The sequence below is a fragment of the Manis pentadactyla genome, chromosome 5, assembly GCF_030020395.1.
Source record: "Manis pentadactyla isolate mManPen7 chromosome 5, mManPen7.hap1, whole genome shotgun sequence".
NCBI classification, from domain to species: Eukaryota; Metazoa; Chordata; class Mammalia; order Pholidota; family Manidae; genus Manis; species Manis pentadactyla.
In genome coordinates this window covers 62,351,160-62,370,939 of record NC_080023.1, presented here as the reverse complement: position 1 = coordinate 62,370,939, position 19,780 = coordinate 62,351,160, and the positions used below count along the sequence as shown (strand labels likewise).

At 36.9% G+C, this 19,780-nt stretch overlaps 1 protein-coding gene and 1 long non-coding RNA gene across 8 annotated transcripts in view; one reads left to right on the top strand and one right to left on the bottom strand.

Annotated features, from left to right (window-relative positions):
- Nucleotides 1–349: 349 nt before the first annotated feature.
- Nucleotides 350–19,780, top strand: part of NUP54 (nucleoporin 54) — a 34,136-nt gene continuing 14,705 nt past the window's right edge. For 3 of the 7 annotated variants that reach the window (XR_008997757.1, XM_057502320.1, XM_057502319.1), the window contains exons 1-9: nucleotides 350–526; nucleotides 1,210–1,371; nucleotides 4,247–4,330; nucleotides 4,425–4,562; nucleotides 7,601–7,827; nucleotides 9,772–9,959; nucleotides 10,961–11,157; nucleotides 12,387–12,441; nucleotides 12,865–12,958. Coding sequence is in view for 6 of the 7 variants with exons in the window: in XM_057502320.1 (XP_057358303.1) it covers nucleotides 460–526; nucleotides 1,210–1,371; nucleotides 4,247–4,330; nucleotides 4,425–4,562; nucleotides 7,601–7,827; nucleotides 9,772–9,959; nucleotides 10,961–11,157; nucleotides 12,387–12,441; nucleotides 12,865–12,958 (1,212 nt within the window). In the remaining variant the exon portion in view is untranslated. The remainder of the gene's footprint in view (nucleotides 527–1,209; nucleotides 1,372–4,246; nucleotides 4,331–4,424; nucleotides 4,563–7,600; nucleotides 7,828–9,771; nucleotides 9,960–10,960; nucleotides 11,158–12,386; nucleotides 12,442–12,864; nucleotides 12,959–19,780) is intronic. The other 4 variants (XM_057502318.1, XM_057502321.1, XM_036927483.2 and 1 more) reach the window with 4 other exon arrangements.
- Nucleotides 1,378–19,663, bottom strand: LOC118933327 (uncharacterized). Its single transcript, XR_005033084.2, has 3 exons — nucleotides 18,870–19,663; nucleotides 4,195–4,324; nucleotides 1,378–3,504 (listed from the first exon to the last, which is right to left on the bottom strand). It is a non-coding gene; the product is annotated as an uncharacterized LOC118933327 (long non-coding RNA).

Genomic DNA, 19,780 nt, shown 5'->3' with positions numbered 1-19,780 from the left:
TTTTAAATTTACCCCTATGACTCTGTAAACAGGCTGCTTCGTGAATTTTCAGTTTTAGCATTATCCATCGGCTCTCCACTATGGAAGATAAGGATTTCTCTTTCTTTCCTTCCCTGACCTCCTGACACACACGTATTCAGCCTCGTGTACACCTTTCCGAGGGGGTTCCGCAAAGCGGTTTTCTAGGCATTTCAGGCGGCACGCCCCCGAGAGCTTTCCCACGTCTTCCCGCGATTGTGACGCTCCACGCCCCGCGTAGCCCTACAGCACCCGGAAGCCAGCCGGAAGGGGCGTTCCCTCTCCCCTCCACCCCCTACGCCTCTCGGGCGTTCCGGCCTATTAGACCGGCCTAAAAGAAGCGGAATGCAGTGAGCTGGGGCCGGTTTCCCCGCCGGATCGAAAGGCTGAGTGCACCGAGTGTCGCGGGAGCAGCGTTTCGGTGTCCCCTGCTCCCGCGACATGGCCTTCAACTTTGGGGCTCCGTCGGGTACCTCGGGCACCGCTGCAGCCTCCGCGGCCCCCGCGGGTGAGTGATCCCCTTGGACCTTCTCCCGGGGAGGAAAGGCCTCTGGTTCGCCCCCTCGGCCCAGACTTTCCAGCTTGGATCTCATGCCGGCGCGGAGACTTTCGGGGCATCGGAAAAGGGCGGGCGGCTGCAGAGCGGGCCGAGGCGGCTGCGAGGAGGCCGGAGGGGCGCTCGAGGCCCGTCCCGGAGCTCGCACGCCGCGCTTGGGTCCCCGCAGAGGCTTATCCTCGGGTTCGCTCCCCTCGCCGGGGAGTCGGGCCGGGAGAGACCGGAGCGCGGCTGCCCCCTTCCCTTGCTGGAGACCCGCCCTCCGCTCCCCAAGCAGGCTCCGGGACCGGCGGGAACGCTCGCGTGGTGCCCGCTGCTGGGAGGATAGGGCTGGGGCGGCCCGGGCCGCTGCCTCGCTGCTCCCTGGGTCCCACTGGATCCCAGCCCCGGAGGGTCGGTAGCTCTGGCCCTGACCCTTTGGTCCTTGTTTCGGGACTTCACGCTCCTGCTCCTTTGTACTGACCCCACCTCCTCCTTTTTCTTAACTGGTTTCAAGCAAAGTCAAGGTTTGTCTTTGTTCACTTCTGTGAAATCTCCTGCTGACTCTTCTAATCCTTATCTTGCTTTCTTTTTCTTCTTTCTTCACCCATCCCCTTTTAAAATTTTGTTTGTTTCTTTACCTACACGCCTATCAGGATTTGGTGGGCTTGAGACTGCCAACTCCACCGCCAGTGGGTTTAATTTTGGGGGTTTCGGATTAACTGCTAATCCTGCAGTGAACTTTAATATTGGGAATTTCGGTGTTTCTACTACCTCGGCGACTCCTTTCAATTTTGGTAACAGTCTGGCAAGTGCAGGTAGATACTGCGGGTTGTATGTGTAACTAGTGTTGGGAGCTGGAGTCCAAGAATATTTTGTGGTTCCTAGAGTTTGGGAAAGAACACCAACTTGGCTTAATAAGACAAGGAAACTCATTTCCTAACGTCTTATCAAAAACATTTGTCTCAAGATTTGACTCTCTCTCTTGAAGGATTTGGTTTGGGGAAGTCTTACAAGTTAGAATGTTAAATTTGCATTTAATTGAATAGAATATACCTTAGAAGTGATAAGAACTTGGAATGGATTATTATTTTGAGTTGAATATATCTTCCAAATTATTAGGTACTTCCAAAGTATAAGCTCAGCAGTCAGTCCCATTTTGCTGGGATTCTTGGACTCCTGCATTTTTTCATTTTCCTTCATCTTTCATTGGAATTTAATTGGATTGTCCTTGTGTTTCCCAAGAGAAACAAGTCTTATACGAACAGCAGTAACATATTGTTTTTTCATCTGTGTAATAACAGCAATAATACTAATATATTTCTTTGATCAACTCAGCTGACTAGGATACATTTCTACAAGATATTAATTATAGAAAGAACCCCCAATTCTTCCCTGGATTTTTTCAGAAATGACCAGAGAGAGCAGTTTAATTTATTGTCAGGTGGCATTGAGATGTGACTGGTGGGCTAAATATCTTTGCATTCAAAAGATAATTAGGAAGATTTTGGAATCTGGACTGTTTGAAGCTCACTGGAAATTTTGCAAATCACAAACTAAAATTCATGTGCATATATAAAAATTTAAAACTGGTCTATGTGTGCTTTACATACAATGACCCTATAGAAAAGTCTTGTTCTGCTGCTGCTCGTATATGAATTTATGGTCCATATTCTCTTACATTATGCTACTTATGCCCATGCCAATTATATGCATTTGGTAAACATTATTTCCTAAGACATATTTGGGACGTCTCGTATTTTGTGCAGTGATTAGTTACTACAGTATGAATGTCACCTTGGCATCTGATTTCAAAACATTTTGAAGAATACTTGAAAATTCCAAAGATAAAATAATCCATTATCTTTAAGATATATTTTAAGTGATCACATATCACTGTTTGGTATGTTTACTTTTCCCTGTTTGCTTAAAATTGGCACTGGGTAAAACAAACATTTCAAAACTTGTGTATCCGAGCAAAGGCACCCAGCTCATAATTCAGTAACAGTAAATAAACATGTTGGTTTTGCTTGATTTCATGTTCATTTGGAGTTACCACTGTTTTGAGTTGTGATAACTGTTTTAACTACTTCTATAAATGTTTGTTAACTTTGGCTTCAGCAAAAGCTGATAGAAATTCTTGTTTACTTTTATATCCTTTTGTATCCTTGCAGATCCACTACTGTTAATGAACATTTTTGGTATTATGGAGCATGATAAGATACTGTTTTTATTGTGTAGCCAATTCACAATATATCTTAGTTGTTCTCTGGATATGAAGAGTGATGAGAAGGAGTAAGAACAATGTTTAATACTTTAGGTGATTTTTATCAAAATGTTTGTAGTTTGCAGTACTGCAATACAGTCTACAAGTAAATAAGTACTTGGTTGTGCCTGCATACAATCATGCAGCCTATTCTTGAGTAATTTTTCAAATCAGAAATATATAATTAATATCAGAGTATTGGGTTTTTTTTCTTCTTGCACTTGTATGTTACAGTATTGTTGCATATCTGTCTCTTATATCAGAAATGAGATTAAAAATTAAAAACTGAGAAATCCTATAGCATAACCAAGAGAGCACTCACTAATGGTTCAAACATTTGTCATAGAAGTCTTTTTGGCACCACACTGGTAATCAGGTGGACTGACAATAAGCAAACAACCATAAAACAATTTTAGACTGGCAGCATTCCATTCCATTCCAATATCAAGTTAGATAAGGTTAAGATTAATTTCATCTCTAGACTTATCTAAAAGTGAACTTTGAATGTCTGTCGGAGTTGCCAGATGGTATTGCAGAGCCCTGTGATACCTCTGCGCTCCCCTGCCACTGCTTTCCACTAGGGTTTTTTCCCCTCATTTCTTCCTTCAAGAAACACATTCTTGTTGTAAAGAGGTGAGTTGTTTTGGTGCGTTTCCTTTGAAAAGTTGCTTAGTCTTGATGGACACTAAGTAGAAATATAAGATAAAGTAGAATATAAACTAATCCATCAAAGCTGGTGACACAGTCTGTCTAAATGATCTTTGGCACACTATTTTAAAAGTGTTCAAATGAGTTGCAAACAATTGAATTAGGGTTTTAAATTCTGTAAATCTCACATAGGAAATCTAGATCTCCTCTTTCTCTTGGGAAAAATGGGATTGTATACTACTACTAAACTACCATTCTCCTGTAGCAGTAATGTGCTGGAATTTAGGAACAGTTGCCATTTTTAAAACTGTTCACACTAAACAATTTCACCAGTTGGTAAACACCCAGTCTGTTCACTTCTTAATGTTACCAACATAAATCTTTTAGGCATTTGAATTTACAACCCCCACTCTCTAAGTACACATATAGTCATTTTAGAGTTTGTTAAACATGGCAATAGGCTTAATGTGTTTTCTCAGCTGTAACTGTTAATCACCCATTAGTTGAAGGGTATATACTTCATTGTGGTATTTCTGTTTTAAATACTGCATTGTGGTGTTTCTATTTTAAATACTTAGTCACTGATTTCTTGCAACATATTGATTTCTTAATTAGTACTACAGTTTTTAAAATACTGACATTGAAAGTAGAGAAAGGAAAAATTAGATCAATATATTTTGTTTTTCAGATTATTTTGTAAGTAATTGCTACATATAAAAGAAATTACCTGTTATGTGTATAACAGATTCCTTCTATTTTATTTGTCCTTTTTTAATTAGGTGGATTTGGAGGATTCGGGACAACATCTACCACAGCAGGTTCTGCATTCAGCTTTTCTGCTCCAACCAACACAGGCACTACAGGTAAGAGGACATTTTCAGTCATTTGTAGAAGTAAATGAGCTAAAGGTTAGTTTGGCTTTTTTTAACTTGAGCAACTTCGATTTTTCATTCAAAGGACTCTTTGGTGGCACTCAGAACAAGGGTTTTGGATTTGGTACTGGTTTTGGCACAACTGGAACTAGTACTGGTTTGGGTACTGGTTTGGGAACTGGACTGGGATTTGGAGGATTTAACACACAGCAGCAGCAAACTAGTAAGTATAAGAGGTCTTCATCTTTTTTCAAACATACAGCCCTAACAGTATAGCTAAAGTTGTTGAGTGCACTGTTCCAGCAGTTCAGTGGTTACCTTTTGTTTTAAGAATTATAAATACAGGATTTCAAGAGCTACTTCTCATGTTTATATGTGATCATAGGAACTGGGGAGAAGACTGGTTGGCATGATTAGAGTTATAAGGCCTTTGTGTTTAGTACCATCCCATTAAAAATTATTTGTTGCTAAAAATAGTACAAATACAGAAAACTGCACAGAAGGACAGCTTAAAGAATTACATATAAAGTGAATGCCCTTGTAAGCACGGCCCATGCCATGGTGTGGGCCCCGGCCAGCCACTTCTGAGGCCCTCCGCATTCCCCTCCCCGTCACTTCCCCATCACAGGAACTACATGGGCCTGTCTCTTCTGGTGATCACCTCCTCACTCTTTTATAGTTTTATCACTCAAGTGTATTAACAGTATTGTCTTGTCTTACATCTCTGCAAGTTCTTTTATTAGCTTTTTTTTTCAATTTGTTGAAGAATTCAGGTAATTTGTTCTGTAGAGTTCAGTGTGGACTTACTGATTGCACTCCTATGGTATAGTTCAGCATATTCCTTTGTGTTTTGTATTTCTTCTAACTTGGATTATACCCCAGTCCACTTTTTTCCCCTACCTTATTATTTAGTAGTACTAATTGCTTTGCAGCTCATCTTCCCCTGTCTTTGCCCCAGAGATTTTGCACATGCTGTTTATCTTTTCCCCTTCTGTGTTCTGACTACTTCCTTTAGGCCTTAGCTGAAGCTCTGATGGGGCAGCCTTCTTTTAACCTCCCTCCCTCAGGCTTGATTAGTTCCCCCAGTTAGTACTCTAAAAGTCTCTGTACTTCTCTGAGGCACTTATTACAATATTTAATGTTTGTTTGAAGAGCTCCATCTGTTGAAAGAACCTTTCTTGTTTGCTACTATATCCTTAGTATTTAGCTCTATGTCTGACTCTTAGTGGATGCTCAATAAATATTTGTTGAATTAATACATGGTAAGTAAATGAATTTAAAGTATGTATCTATACGTGTATGATATATAAAACCGGAAGAGACTGTATTGTCAAGAAATCTGAGAAGATCTTTTCAAGGAGAATGTGTGTTCAGTGAAAGTTGAAGAATTTGAGTTCCTTAGTGCCTTCCTGCTAGTGAACTTTGAGTAGACTGTTGTGGTTGTAATCCAGTGTGAAGTGTGAAAGGTAAAAGGGAAGCCGAATCCAAATCAGTGTAAATCATAGTTAATCTCATTTAAAAGTTGAGGAAGATGAAGCCTAGGACTTTCCTGGCCAGGGCTACAGAGGGAGCTTCTACTAAACCAGGATTCAAGTCTTCTGGCTTCTATTTCAGTCCAGTTCTTTGCAATTTTCATATATGCCTGTTGGGGAATTAATACTCCTCCTCTGGAGGGTAATAGGAGCCCCTCTCCAGACCTGTAGAAGCCCCTTTGACCTGTGTATTTAGCAATCTTAACAGCTGAAAGAAAATTTAAATACCATTTAATACAGTGGTCCTAAAACTCAGGTTATTTGGTATAGCTTCATGATTTTTCTCTTACTTATGTACTATTTGTATTATTGTTTAAGAATTTTCTGTAAATCAATTTACTTTTAAACATTAACTACATTTACTTTAAAAGAACAATTTGTACCACTGCTATAAATGGAAAACTAGTTAATCACTTATTATAAAGACAAGATAATCAAAATTAAGTACAAAAAAACCACAATATTAATAAATCCTAGCTAGATAAAATTTTTGTCTTAAGCTACATAGGCTTGTTCTTTCCTTTGTTAGAAAATGAGATAACAAGTGTCATAAAGCCTTAAAGACATAGTAGCCTCAAACTGAGACATTTTATAAAATATTAGACAATTTAAAGAGTGCTTTTTGCTCTGTGAATTAGTTCATTTAGTGATTCAGCTGTTGCTTGAAAGCTGTACTTTCATGTCTCAGGGGTACTTATTTGTCTTGACCTGGGAAATACTGATCTGATCTAACAACTTCTCACACTCTGTTGGGGAAATCGTAGCACAGAGAGGCTAAGTAACTTGCCCAATGTTACATAGCCAGCTAAAGCTTTAGTTTAGAATCCTGATGTTTAGTCCATTTGTTGTTCTTTTTTACCATATATTTCTTTATAATAGAAGGAAAGTGTTTTTTAAACTGATGTTGATATAAAATTGTTATAATGATTCTTTTACTTATTTTGTGTCCTCCAATTCGTATTTATTACACAAATATAACAGCAACAAAGGTTGTTTAAAAACAATTCTGCAACTTCACAAACTTTACTTTTCCATATCCATATGCATTGTGTGAGTGTGTGTGTGTGTGTGTGCACGCGTGTATGGGCACGTGCCTAACAACAGAAGAAGTTTGTGTTCTGGTCATGAAATTAATATTAAGATGGTATCATTAGAAAAGCAAGCTTAACATTATGAGGACTGTCCTAGTGTATTAGTTTCCTCATGTTGCCATAACAAAGTGTCACAAACTTAGTGGCTTAGGACAACAAATATTTATTATCTTACAGTTCTCCAGATAAGAAATTCATAAATGGGTTTCCTTGGGCTAAAATCAAGTTAATGGCAGGGCTGTGTTACTTCTAGAGGTGCTAAGGGAAAAATCTATTCTCTTGCTTCGTTCATCTTCTAGAGTCTGCATTTCTTGGCCTGTAGCCCTTTCCTCCCATTTTCAAAGCCAGCAGCATAGGCATCTTCAAATCTCACTTTGACTCTGACCTCCCTCTTGTCTTTTAAGGACCCTTGTGATTATGGTGAACCCACTCTAATAATCCAGGGCAATCTAAATGTAATCTCTTAATTTAATTATATCTGCAAAGTCCCTTTTGCTGTGTACGGTAACATATATACAGGTTCTAGGGATTATTAGGATGTGGGCATTCTTGATGAGGGCATTATTCTGCCTCCTGTACCTAAGATCTGAATTGATTGATTCTCTTTCTGAAGTACTAATTTTTGGGTACGTTTTTAGCATTAGGTGGTCTCTTCAGTCAGCCTGCACAAGCTCCTACCCAGTCCAACCAACTGATAAATACTGCAAGTGCTCTTTCTGCTCCAACGTTATTGGGAGATGAGAGAGATGCTATTTTGGCAAAATGGAATCAGCTACAGGCCTTTTGGGGAACAGGAAAAGGATACTTTAACAATAACATTCCACCAGTGGACTTCACACAAGAAAATCCTTTTTGCCGATTTAAGGTATTAATACTGCTTTTGATTTTCACTTAAAATATGTGTAAGAGCAATTGTGTGGTTTTTAGTACTCCTTAAACATGGTACAGTTATACTTTTTGTTTTAAAAAGTATGGAAATTATGAAATTGAAGTGATTTCTAACATATGTATGATTAAAGGTGACCAGAATATGATGGAAGGAAGGTGTGACTAGAATAAAATTTATACCTGGGGAAAAAATGTTAACAGAACGGGAGTGGTCTGCTTGGTACCTGTAAAGGCAAGACCCGAAAGCAGAATTTAGTGGTAATCATCTTAACATTGTCTGGGAAATTATACCCTTACTGCAGGTAGGAGTATCTGTTCTGCTTGGCACATATAATTCTGTTGTCACTATTGTAGCTGGATGGGAAAGCTGTTAAAACAGTATAGTCTGTTTTTTTGTGATTCCATGCCTACCAAACAACCTTCTTATTTGAATTTGACTTCTCAGAGATTCTATTCATCAGCCAGCAAGAGTAGGTCAGCTTGACAATGTGTTTTTTTAATAACAAATTAATGTATTGCAATCCAGTTTATACTTCAGCCTCTTTTGAGTTTTGTTGGCCTATGTCATCAGTCTCTTAAACCTAATCAATGTGTACATAAGCCCAGGTTTGGAGCTGCAGGGCTGAGGATCAGACCCTTGAGCATGGTTAAACAACAAAAGTGACCAGCCTGTCGTGTTAGAGAACATATCTTTATCTTATCACTCTAACAAAATGAAAGCAGCATAACTTATGAGTATATATAGGTGAAATTTTAATATTTCTGTTTAGTGACTGAGAGATATACAGTAGACCTAGGTTGAATATAAGAATTTAATTTTTTTTAAGTTGATATATAACATACATATGGTAAAATATGTAAAGAATTAATCTAGAGTAAATTTAAATTCTTTTTTAAGTGATGACAATAGAGAAAAGGCTTCTATCTAAAAGCAATTCTTCAGAAAGGTATAGTTTTCTATTACCTGAATCATAAAATGATGCAGACATTCTTTATAGTATTTCTAATTACTGTACTTTGTAAGTATTATTTTAGTAAATCATTTTTTTTTAATTTTGTTATTAATCTACAATTACATGAAGAACATTATGTTTACTAGGGTCCCCCCTTCACCAACTCCCCTCCACAAACCCCATTCCAGTACTGTCCATCAGTGTAGTAAGATGCTGTAGAATCACTACTTGTCTTCTCTGTGTTGCACAGCCCTCCCCATGCCTCCCTCCAACATTATACATGCTAATCATAATACCCCCTTTCTTTTGCCCTGCCCTTATCCCTCCCTTCCCTCCCATCCTCCCCAGTCCCTTTCCCTTTGGTAACTGTTAGTCCATTCTTGGGTTCTGTGATTCTGGTGCTGTTTTGTTCCTTGAGTTTTTCTTTGTTCTTATACTCCACATATGAGTGAAGTCATTTGGTATTTGTCTTTCTCCGCCTGGCTTATTTCACTGAGCGTAATACCCTCTAGCTCCATCCATGTTGTTGCAAATGGTAGGAATCATTTTTTTATATATCTGAAACTTACGATTCCATGAGTCATACTTACAGTAAAATTAATTACATTTTGGTCCATGACTTATGTAGTCATTCTTGCAGTGACATGCATAGCTGTATCAACAGTGTTCAGAAACACCCAACAATAATGGATATCAGGATTTTTCAGAGGAGAAAGCTGTTTCGTTTTCTACTGAGGAGGGAAGTTTAATTTCACTCTGTAAGTTTATGTTATTCTTGGATAATATAGTTTCTTTTTATAATTATGTGACCCCTTAGGGCACAGAGTAGAGAGAAAGATCATTATTCTCTTCATTTACCAGACATCAAGTTGTTTTCCCTATTTTAGTGGACACTAAGCTGTTAATATTAAACATCTGATTTTAGGTCTGTACATATTTCTGATACCATTTATTTTGTCATTCCACAGGCAGTAGGTTATAGTTGTATGCCCAATAACAAAGAAGAAGATGGGCTAGTGGTTTTAGTTTTCAACAAAAAAGAAACAGATATTCGAAGCCAGCAACAGCAGTTGGTAGAATCATTGCATAAGGTTTTGGGAGGAAACCAGACCCTTACTGTAAATGTAGAAGGTATTAAAACATTGCCAGATGACCAGTAAGTATACATTAAATAAACCATTTATTCCTGTGTACCTTGGTCCAAAAAGTGATCAACAGTGTTTAATTGATAAAGCACAAATTAAATCTCCAGACAGAATGTTATTTCTCAGCTAGTAATTATTCAGTATTTATAAAAATATTTATTTAAAAGGTTTTTTCTTAATCTTCAGTTTATTAGATGCTAATAATTTCTTAGATGTTTCAGTCAGAAACAGGAAGAAACATTAAACATTAATCATGACTGTGCAAATCAAAGGCCACAAAGAAATTATTAGAAAGTTTAAACTGATTACTATTTTTGTTCGTTCATGGATAAATATGATTGATGTCCTATGTGTAATTTTCATACTTAGTGGCAAGTATGCAACAGTCCATGACTCTTGCAGTCATTTTTATAGTGCCTTGCTAAGTTGTATCACCAGTGTTCAGAAACACCCAACAATAATGGTATCAAAATTTTTAAGAGGAGAAAGCTTTTTAGTTTTGTGTTGAAGAAGAAAGTTTAATTTCAGTCTAGAGGTTTGTTATTCTTGGATAAAATAGTTTCTCTTTATAATTGTGTTACATTTGCGGATATTTGAGGATAGAATAATTATTAGTGAGATATAATAACTGAAACCCAATTTTACTTCTTGGTCTTAATTGCAATGAAACAACCCACAAGCTTCAACAGATTCTTCAAAGTACTACACTATTCCAGAAAAAAATCGTATTTGTTTACATAGGACTTTGCAGCTAAGCAAATCTTTTACAGGTATTACCTTATTTGCCGATCTCATTTTAACTTCTATCATTTAAGCTGATTTGCAAGTGAACGTAACATTAAATAAACAATTCTTTATTTTCCAAGATTTAAGGGTAAAAATATTTTAATTCCCTTCTAAAACAACCATTTCTGGATTCAGCTAGCACCCTTCTAAAATCACATGCTGCATTGATATTTGGGCTATGAGTTAATGTGATCCATATTTTATAACTTGGTTATTTCTCCCTCAGGACGGAAGTGGTCATTTATGTTGTTGAGCGTTCTCCAAATGGTACTTCAAGAAGAGTCCCAACTACAACATTATATGCCCATTTTGAACAAACCAATATAAAAACACAGTTGCAGCAACTTGGTGTAACCCTTTCTATGACTAGAACAGAACTTTCTCCTGCACAGATCAAACAGCTTTTACAGAATCCTCCTGCTGGTATGTTTATCAAGTCAAAGAGTTGAGGAAATGAAAAATTTAGGAATGCATGCTTCCTCTGTTGTGGGAGGTGTTTGTTGGTTATTAATGTTAATAAAACTAGTATCAGCTATAATGTGCCTGCTTATTTGGGGCATAGTACTGCATCTTACTGTATTCTTACTCATTTCGTGTTTTTATTATGTAGCTGTGTTTGTTAGAAATTTTGAGAAATGATGAACTAAAGAAAATAGTCCATAATCCATTTGCCCAAAGGTAATTCACTCAATATTTTTTTTATCTCCCACCGAAGTAACTACTGTTAATTTATTGTACTCTATTAGTCCTTTTTCTGTTGTTATATGTACATGGAAGTCCTTAAAAAAAGTATTCTGCACTATGCATTTACTGCAACTTGCCTTTTTACTTACCATATTTCTTAATACTATCCGTGTCTTAGTACATGAAGGTTAAGTCTTACTGTTTTTAAAAACTACATGAATACCATGGATGAACCTTTCTTTACTTAACTTCTAGGTCAGTTCCACCTTTTCGCTATTATAAACTATGCAGTTCCACCTTTTTGCTATTATAAACTATGCAACAATTAACATCCTTGTGTCTTAGAACACATGGGTGTGTATTTTTGTAGAAGTGATCTCTGGTAATGAAATTTTTGAGTCAAGATTATGTGTACTCTTTGTATTGTTAGATACTGCGGAACTGCTCTCCAGTGCAAGTTCTACCATTTACATTCATAACAGGAATGTGTTACTTTTATCTTTTTTTTTTTAATACTTTGTCATTGTACTCTGTTTCTGCCAACAATGGAGATTATCAGTCTTTTTAATTTTGCCACTCCAGCCACAAATTAATACTTACTTTCATTTGCATTTCCTTGATTACTAGTAAAGTTGGGAATGTTTTCCTATGTTTATTAGCCATGTGTTTATATTTTTTGTGAATTACCTATTCATGTGTTTGCCTGTTTTTTTGTCTTTCTTTCTGATCTATAGGAGCTCTTCCTATATTCTGGAGGTTAATCTATTATCTTCTATGTTATAGGTATTTCTTTTCAGTCTCCACTTTTTAGCTTTATTCTATAAAAAATTTTATTTTTGTAGTAGACATATTTGACAGTCATTTTTCATTACAGTCTGGGTTTTGTGTCCTACTTTAGGAAGGCCTTTCCATACAATAGAAAAATAGAAAAAATTTCTTACAGAAAAAATATTTCTTCTTTGTGGTAGGTGTTGATCCTATTATCTGGGAACAAGCCAAGGTGGATAACCCTGATTCTGAAAAGTAAGTGTATCTTCATTTCATTTTCATATAAGAACTAATATTGGCTCCAAGGGAGGCAAACAGATGTAAATTATAATTCTTAAATTTGAGGTGGGTTTACTTTCAGTTTAACTGGTTTCTAAAGAGTGTTGACTGTTGCAAGGTGGCATAGTGTGGAAACATTGAAATCTGAGTACCAGTCCCCTAATTGTACTTGCGTTTAGTAACGCAGTTTTTGACTGAACTGTATTTCCTCCTTTGTAAACTAGGGAGGTTGAGTAAAATCTCTGTGGTGTAACATTGCTGATTTCATAGTCTTAGATCTGCCTTCAAACCCTAGAAATTTAATTGAAGATATATGACTGTTACTATGAAAACCTTAACTTCTTGCATTTTGTAGTAATAGGCTTCAGGTCTGAAAATTGACCACTTGCATTTCTTCAGGTTAATTCCTGTACCAATGGTGGGTTTCAAAGAACTCCTTCGAAGACTGAAGGTTCAAGATCAGATGACTAAGCAGCATCAAACCAGATTAGAAGTAAGCATTTAGCTCCATTCTCTGTCCCTGGGAGTGGTAAAAGTGATTATTGACATTGTTTTTTTTTACCATATGTGTTACTATTTTGTCTTACAGGGAAACAATATAGTGTGCACTGCAAATTAGCAGTTATTAACGTTTTATACAAGTACTTTATTATAGAGCTTCCAAAATCATGTACGGTTGATATATTTTAACAATGAATTTAGAGTTGTCGGCTTAGCATATTAATTAGACTACCATTTCCACTTCCAGCCAGAGAATGATTATTTTCTTTATTAAAGACTTTTATTTATGGAGCGTTATGAAAATGAACACTATAATTAGAATTCTTTATGTTGTCATACTATATTGTTATAAAAGTTAATAAAGCAAATTTTAATTATTTAGTGCTTAAGTCTACTTAATGTTTTATAAAGTAGACTTTTGTAATCAAATACCTAAAGGTTCTTGAAGGTCACCTCCAGATTCTCTTATATGGAATTCCTGATGAGATACTCATTCAGACTCTTGAGTAGTGAGAAGTTCACTGTTTTATGAAGCAGCCCATTTCATTGTCAGCTCTAATTGATAAAAATTCTCTTTCTTACATTTGATCCAGTATCTGCCTTGCTATAATTTACTGTCATTCTCTTTAGTATTGCTTTGTAGGTAATCACTGCTTCTTATGACAGCCCTACAGATACATGAACATCATAATAATTCTTCCTTTTTAGTGTTCTCTAGCTAAAAATTCCAGCATGGTTTTGCATGTGACATGATCTCCAGACTCTTCATTATCTTAGGCTAGACACACTGCATTTATAAGCATCACTCTTTAAATGAGTTGGTATAAATGAGGCCTGGCCAAAGAAGTTACTACTTCTCTTGATTTTTGTCAGTCTTCATAGAGGTTTGTGGGTTTTACTGACCTTTTCAAACAAGCCTTTGATGTCGTTGATTTTTCTTCTAGTTTTCGGTTTATAATTTCATTAACTTGAGTTCCTAACCACTTACTTTATTCTACTTGCTTGCTTGGGTTTTTCCTTCTTTTTCTAGTTTCTTAATGCTGTTAATTTCCATCTAAGCACTGCTTTACTTGAATTCCACAAATTTTGATAATGTATTTTCATCTTTGATCCATTCAAAATATTTCCTAATTTCCCTTGAGAGTTATATTTGATTATTGGAAATACAACTTCTAAATAATCCATTAGTCAAAGAATCAATTGTTGGGAGTTAATCCTGTTATGTTGTTGATTTCTAGTCTAATTCTATTATGGTCAGAGAACTTTGTATGATCTTTTAACTTTGTTAATATTTTTAGCCCACTTGCCTTTGAAAGTGATGTGTATTTTGCTGTTCTTTGGTGAAGTTTTCTGTTAATGTCAGTGAGATCCAGTTGGTAGATTGTTCAGTTTTTCTATATTTTTTATTTTTCTGTCTACTAGTTCTTTTTTTCTTTTTTATTGTTATCATTAATATACAATCACATGAGCATGAACAACATTGTCGTTACTAGATTCCCCCCATCACCAAGTCCCCACCACATAATCCATTGTAGTCACTGTCCATCAGCAGAGTAAGATGCTGTAGAATCACTACCTGTCCTCTCTGTGCTGTACAGCCTTCCCCATGCCCCCCACACACACATTATGCATGCTAATCGTTTAAGGCCCCCTTTATTTCCCCCCCATCCCCCTTATCTCTCCCTTCCCACTCATCCTCCCTGGTCCCTTTCCCTTTGGTAACTATTAGTCCATTCTTGGGTTCTGTTAGAAGCTTTTCAGTTTGATGTAGTACCACTTGTTCATTTTTGCTTTTGTTTCCCTTGACCCGGGGAGATATGCTCATGAAGAAGTTACTCATCTTTGTATTCAAGAAAGTTTTGCCTATGTTTTCTTCTTAGAGTTTAATGGTTTCATGACTTACATTCAGGTCTTTGATCCATTTTGGGTTTACTTTTGTGTATGGAGTTAGTAATCCAGTTTCATTCACTTACATGTAGCTGTCCAGTTTTGCCTACACTAGCTGTTGAAGAGGCTGTCATTTTCCCACTGTTTATCCATGGCTCCTTTATCATATATTAATTGACTATATGCTTGGGTTAATATCTGGACTCTCTATTCTGTTCCACTGGTCTATGGGTCTGTTCTTGAGCCAGTATCAACTTGTCTTGATTACTGTGGCTTTGTAGTAGAGCTTGAAGTTGGTGTCTACTAGTTCTTTTGCAAAAAGAGAACTGAATGGAACAAATAGTTCAAAAATTCATATGGAAACACCAAAGACCCCGAATAGCCAAAGCAATCCTGAGAAAGAATAATAAAGTGGCAGGGATCTCACTCCCCAACTTCAAGCTCTACTACAAAGCCATAGTAATCAAGACAATTTGGTACTGGCACAAGAACAGAGCCACAGACCAGTGGAACAGATTACAGACTCTATACATTAACCCAAACATATATGGTCAATTAATATTCGATAAAGGAGCCATGGACATACAATGGGGAAATGACAGTCTCTTCAACAGACGGTGCTGGCAAAACTGGACAGCTACATGTAAGAGAATGAAACTGGATCACTGTCTAACCCTATACACAAAAGTAAATTCAAAATGGATCAAAGACCTGAATGTAAGTCATGAAACCATAAAACTCTTAGAAAAAAACATAGGCAAAAATCTCTTGGATGTGAACATTAGCAACTTCTTCATGAATGTATCTCCCCAGGCAAGGAAAACAAAAGCAAAAATGAACAAGTGGGACTATATCAAGCTGAAAAGCTTCTGTACAGCAAAGGACACCATCAATAGAACAAAAAGGTACCCTACAGTATGGGAGAATATTTTCGTAAATGACAGATCCAATAAAGGCTTGACATCCAAAATATATAAAGAGCTCATGCTCCTCAACAAACAAAAAGCAAATAATCCAATTAAAAATTGGGCAGAGGAGCTGAACAGACAGTTCTCCAAAGAAGAAATTCAGATGGCCAACAAACACATGAAAAGATGCTCCACATTTCTAGTTATCAGAGAAATGCAAATTAAAACCACAATGAGATATCACCTCACACCAGTAAGGATCGCCACCATCCAAAAGACAAACAACAACAAATATTGGCAAGGTTGCGGAGAAAGGGGAACCCTCCTACACTGCTGGTGGGAATGTAAATTAGTTCAACTATTGTGGAAAGCAATATGGAGGTTCCTCAAAATGCTCAAAATAGACTTACCATTTGAATCAGGAATTCCACTTCTAGGAATTTACCCTAAGGATGCAGCACTCCAGTTTGAAAAAGACAGATGCACCCCTATGTTTATTGCTGCACTATTTACAGTAGCCAAGAAATGGAAGCAACCTAAGTGTCCATCAGTAGATGAATGGATAAAGAAGATGTGGTACATATACACAATGGAATATTATTCAGCCATAAGAAGAAAACAAATCCTACCGTTTGCAACAACATGGATGGAGCTAGAGGGTATTATGCTCAGTGAAATAAGCCAAGCGGAGAAAGACAAATACCAAATGATTTCACTCATCTGTGGAGTATAAGAACAAAAGAAAAACTGAAGGAACAAAACAGCAGCAGAATCACAGAACCCAACAATGGACTAACAGTTACCAAAGGGAAAGAGACTGGGGAGAATGGGAGGGTAGGGAGGGATAAGAGTGGGGAAGAAGAAAGGGGGTATTATGATTAGCATGTATAATGTGGGGGGTGGGGAAAAGGGGAGGGCTTTGCAACCCAGAGAAGACAAGTAGTGATTCTACAACATCTTACTATGCTGATGGACAGTGACTATAATGGGGTTTGTAGGGGGAACTTGGGGTAGGGGAGAGCCTAGTAAACATAATGTTCTTCAAAAAAATAAAAATAAATTGAACAAAAAAGAGAAAACTGAAGTTTGTAGCTATAATTGTGAATTTGTCTTTTTCTCCTTTCAGTTCTGTCAGTTTTTGTCTCATGTATTTTGAAGGTCTGTTGTGAGTTCCATATGTATCTAGGATAACTACATTTTCTTAGAAAATTTAATTTTTATTATTATATACTGTCCTTCTTTATCCCTGATAGTTTTCTTTCTGAAGTCCACTTTCTGTGATATTAACATAAAGCCACTTTAGCTTTCATATGACTAGTGTTTGTATATATTTTTCTATCCTTTTTACTTCTGAACTACCTGTATCATATATATATATATATATATATATATATATATATATATATATTTGGTATATAAAAACACATGAGCAACATTGTGGTTACTAGATTTCCCCCATTATCAAGTCCTCACCACATACTCCATTACAGTCACTGCCTATCAGCTTAGTAAGATGCTATAGAGTCACTACTTGTCTTCTCCTTGCTATACCTTCCCCATGAGCCCTCCCTTCCTACCTACTCTCCAGAGTCCCTTTCCCTTTGGCAACTGTTAGTCCATTCTTGGGTTCTGTGACTTTGCTGCTGTTTTGTCCCTTCAGTTTTTCTTTGTTCTTATATTCCACAGATGAGTGAAATCATTTGGTACTTGTCTTTCTTGGTCTGGCTTATTTCACTGAGCATAATACCCTCTAGCTCCATCCATGTTGCAAATGGTAGGATTTGTTTTCTTTTTATGGCTGAATAATATTCCATTGTGTATATGTATATATGTACCACATCTTCTTTATCCATTCATCTACTGATGGACACGTAGGTTGCTTCCATTTATTGGTTATTGTAAATAGTGCTGCGGTAAACATAGGGGTGCATATGTCTTTTTCAAACTGGGCTGCTGTATTCTTAGGGTAAATTCCTAGCAGTGGAATTCCTGGCTCAAATGATATTTCTAGTTTTTAGTTTTTTGAGTAACCTCCATACTGCTTTCCACAATGGTTGAACTATTTTACATTCCCACCAGCAGTGTAGGAGGGTTCCCATTTCTCCACATCCTTGCCAGCATTTGTTGTTCTTGTATCATATTTTTAGTGGGTTTTTGGAGTGAGTTTGGATTTAGGTCTACCATTTTAATGGTGGTATGTTTCCTGTGTTTTTTTGTTTTTTTCTGCTTTTGAGTTATTTGGACATTTTTTAGCATTTAAGTTATTGTCAATCCAACTATCCATTTTTTTAGTGTTTGCTCTAGGGCAGTACTTCTCAGTGCTGGGTTGTGGTAATGGTGGTGATTTTACCCCTTGGGGCACATTTGTCAATGTCTGGAGACTTGATTGCCAGGGAGTGCTACGGGCATTGTGCAGGTAGAGGCCAGGATGCTGATAATAAGCTTACAATGTACAGGACAGTTTCCCTGCAACAAAAAATTATCTGCCCCAAATTAATGTAGTAGTCTGCCCTTAGCCATGATTTTGTATTCTGCAGTTTCAGTTACCTGCAGTCAGCAGTGGTCTAGAACAGCTGATCTTCCTTCTGACATCCTCAGGTCAGCAATAGCCTAATGCTATGTCACAGTGCCTGTGTCAGCCACCTCACTTCATCTCATCAACCAGGCATCTTATCATCTCACATTATTACAAGAAGTGTGGGTATAATAAGATATTTTGTAAATACCACATTCACTTTTGTTACATTATGTTGTTATAATATTCTATTTTAGAATTATTGTTAATCTCTTACTGTGCCTAATTTTTTATAAATTTTATCATAGGTATGTATATAGGAGAAAACAATGTGTGTACATGTATAGGGTTTGGTACTATCTGCAGTTTCAGTGTCCCCTGAAGGTATTAGGTCATACCTGCTGTGGATAAGGGGAGACTACAGTAGTGCTAAAGTTGAGAAATTCTTCTCTAGATATTATAATGTATTTCCTTAACCAGAGCTTATAGGCTTTTCTTGGAGCTGTCAGCATTATTCTCCCTTCCAGGTTTGGGGCTCTGCTGAAAACAGACAGGGAGATAGGTGCCTGAGGGGAAAAAATGGGTAAACTCACCAATTCAGTGGTACTTCAAATTCACGTCTTCTTCCCTGATCCTCTTGCCACTGTTTTTCAGATGGCTGCCCATGCAGTCTGTTCAATTTCCATAGCTATATTCACTGGGAGAGAAAGAGTGGCATGTACAGTTGACCCTTGAGCATGGGTCTAAACTGTGTGGGTACACTTAGTCAGAGAGTCTTTGCAGTAAATATATTTGAAAAATTTTTAGAGGTTTATGACAATTTGAAAAAACATTCTCTATTCTCTAGGTTATTTGACTGTAAGAATACAGTATATAATACATATAATATACAAAATATGTGTTAATCAACTGTTACAGTTAAGGCTTCAGTCAACGGTAGGCTATTAGTCTAGTTTTTGAGGAGTCAAAGCTAATAGGTGGGTTTTTTAGCATGTTGGGGTTTGCTGTCCCTTCATCCCCACTTTGTTCCAGGGTCAGCTGTACTTTTGACCCTTTACAAAATTGTTTATATCTTTTGCCAGTTTTCCTATTGGGTTCCATATCTTTTCTTCATTGAATTTCAAGAGTTCATTATTTACTCTAGATTTTAATCCCTACTTTTTATTACAAATATTTACCTCCTCATCTGTCTGCTAACTCTGTCTTTGGTGTCCTTAGTTGAACAGAAACCATATATTAAGGTATGTTTTCATAAAAACAATAGAAAAATACATTTTAATTTTAATGTAATGATATTCCATCAGTTTTTTTGCCTTGTGTTTTCTTTTTGGGAATTTACTCAAGAAGCCATTTTTCAGCCCAAGGTCTGCATGCATTATTTTTCTAATATTTTAGAGTATAACCTTTCACATTTGGATCTTCTGTCCTCATGGAATTCAACTTTGTATATTGTAAGTGGTATGAACCCAATTTTATTCTTCTCTAAATAGTGGGTCAATTTTTC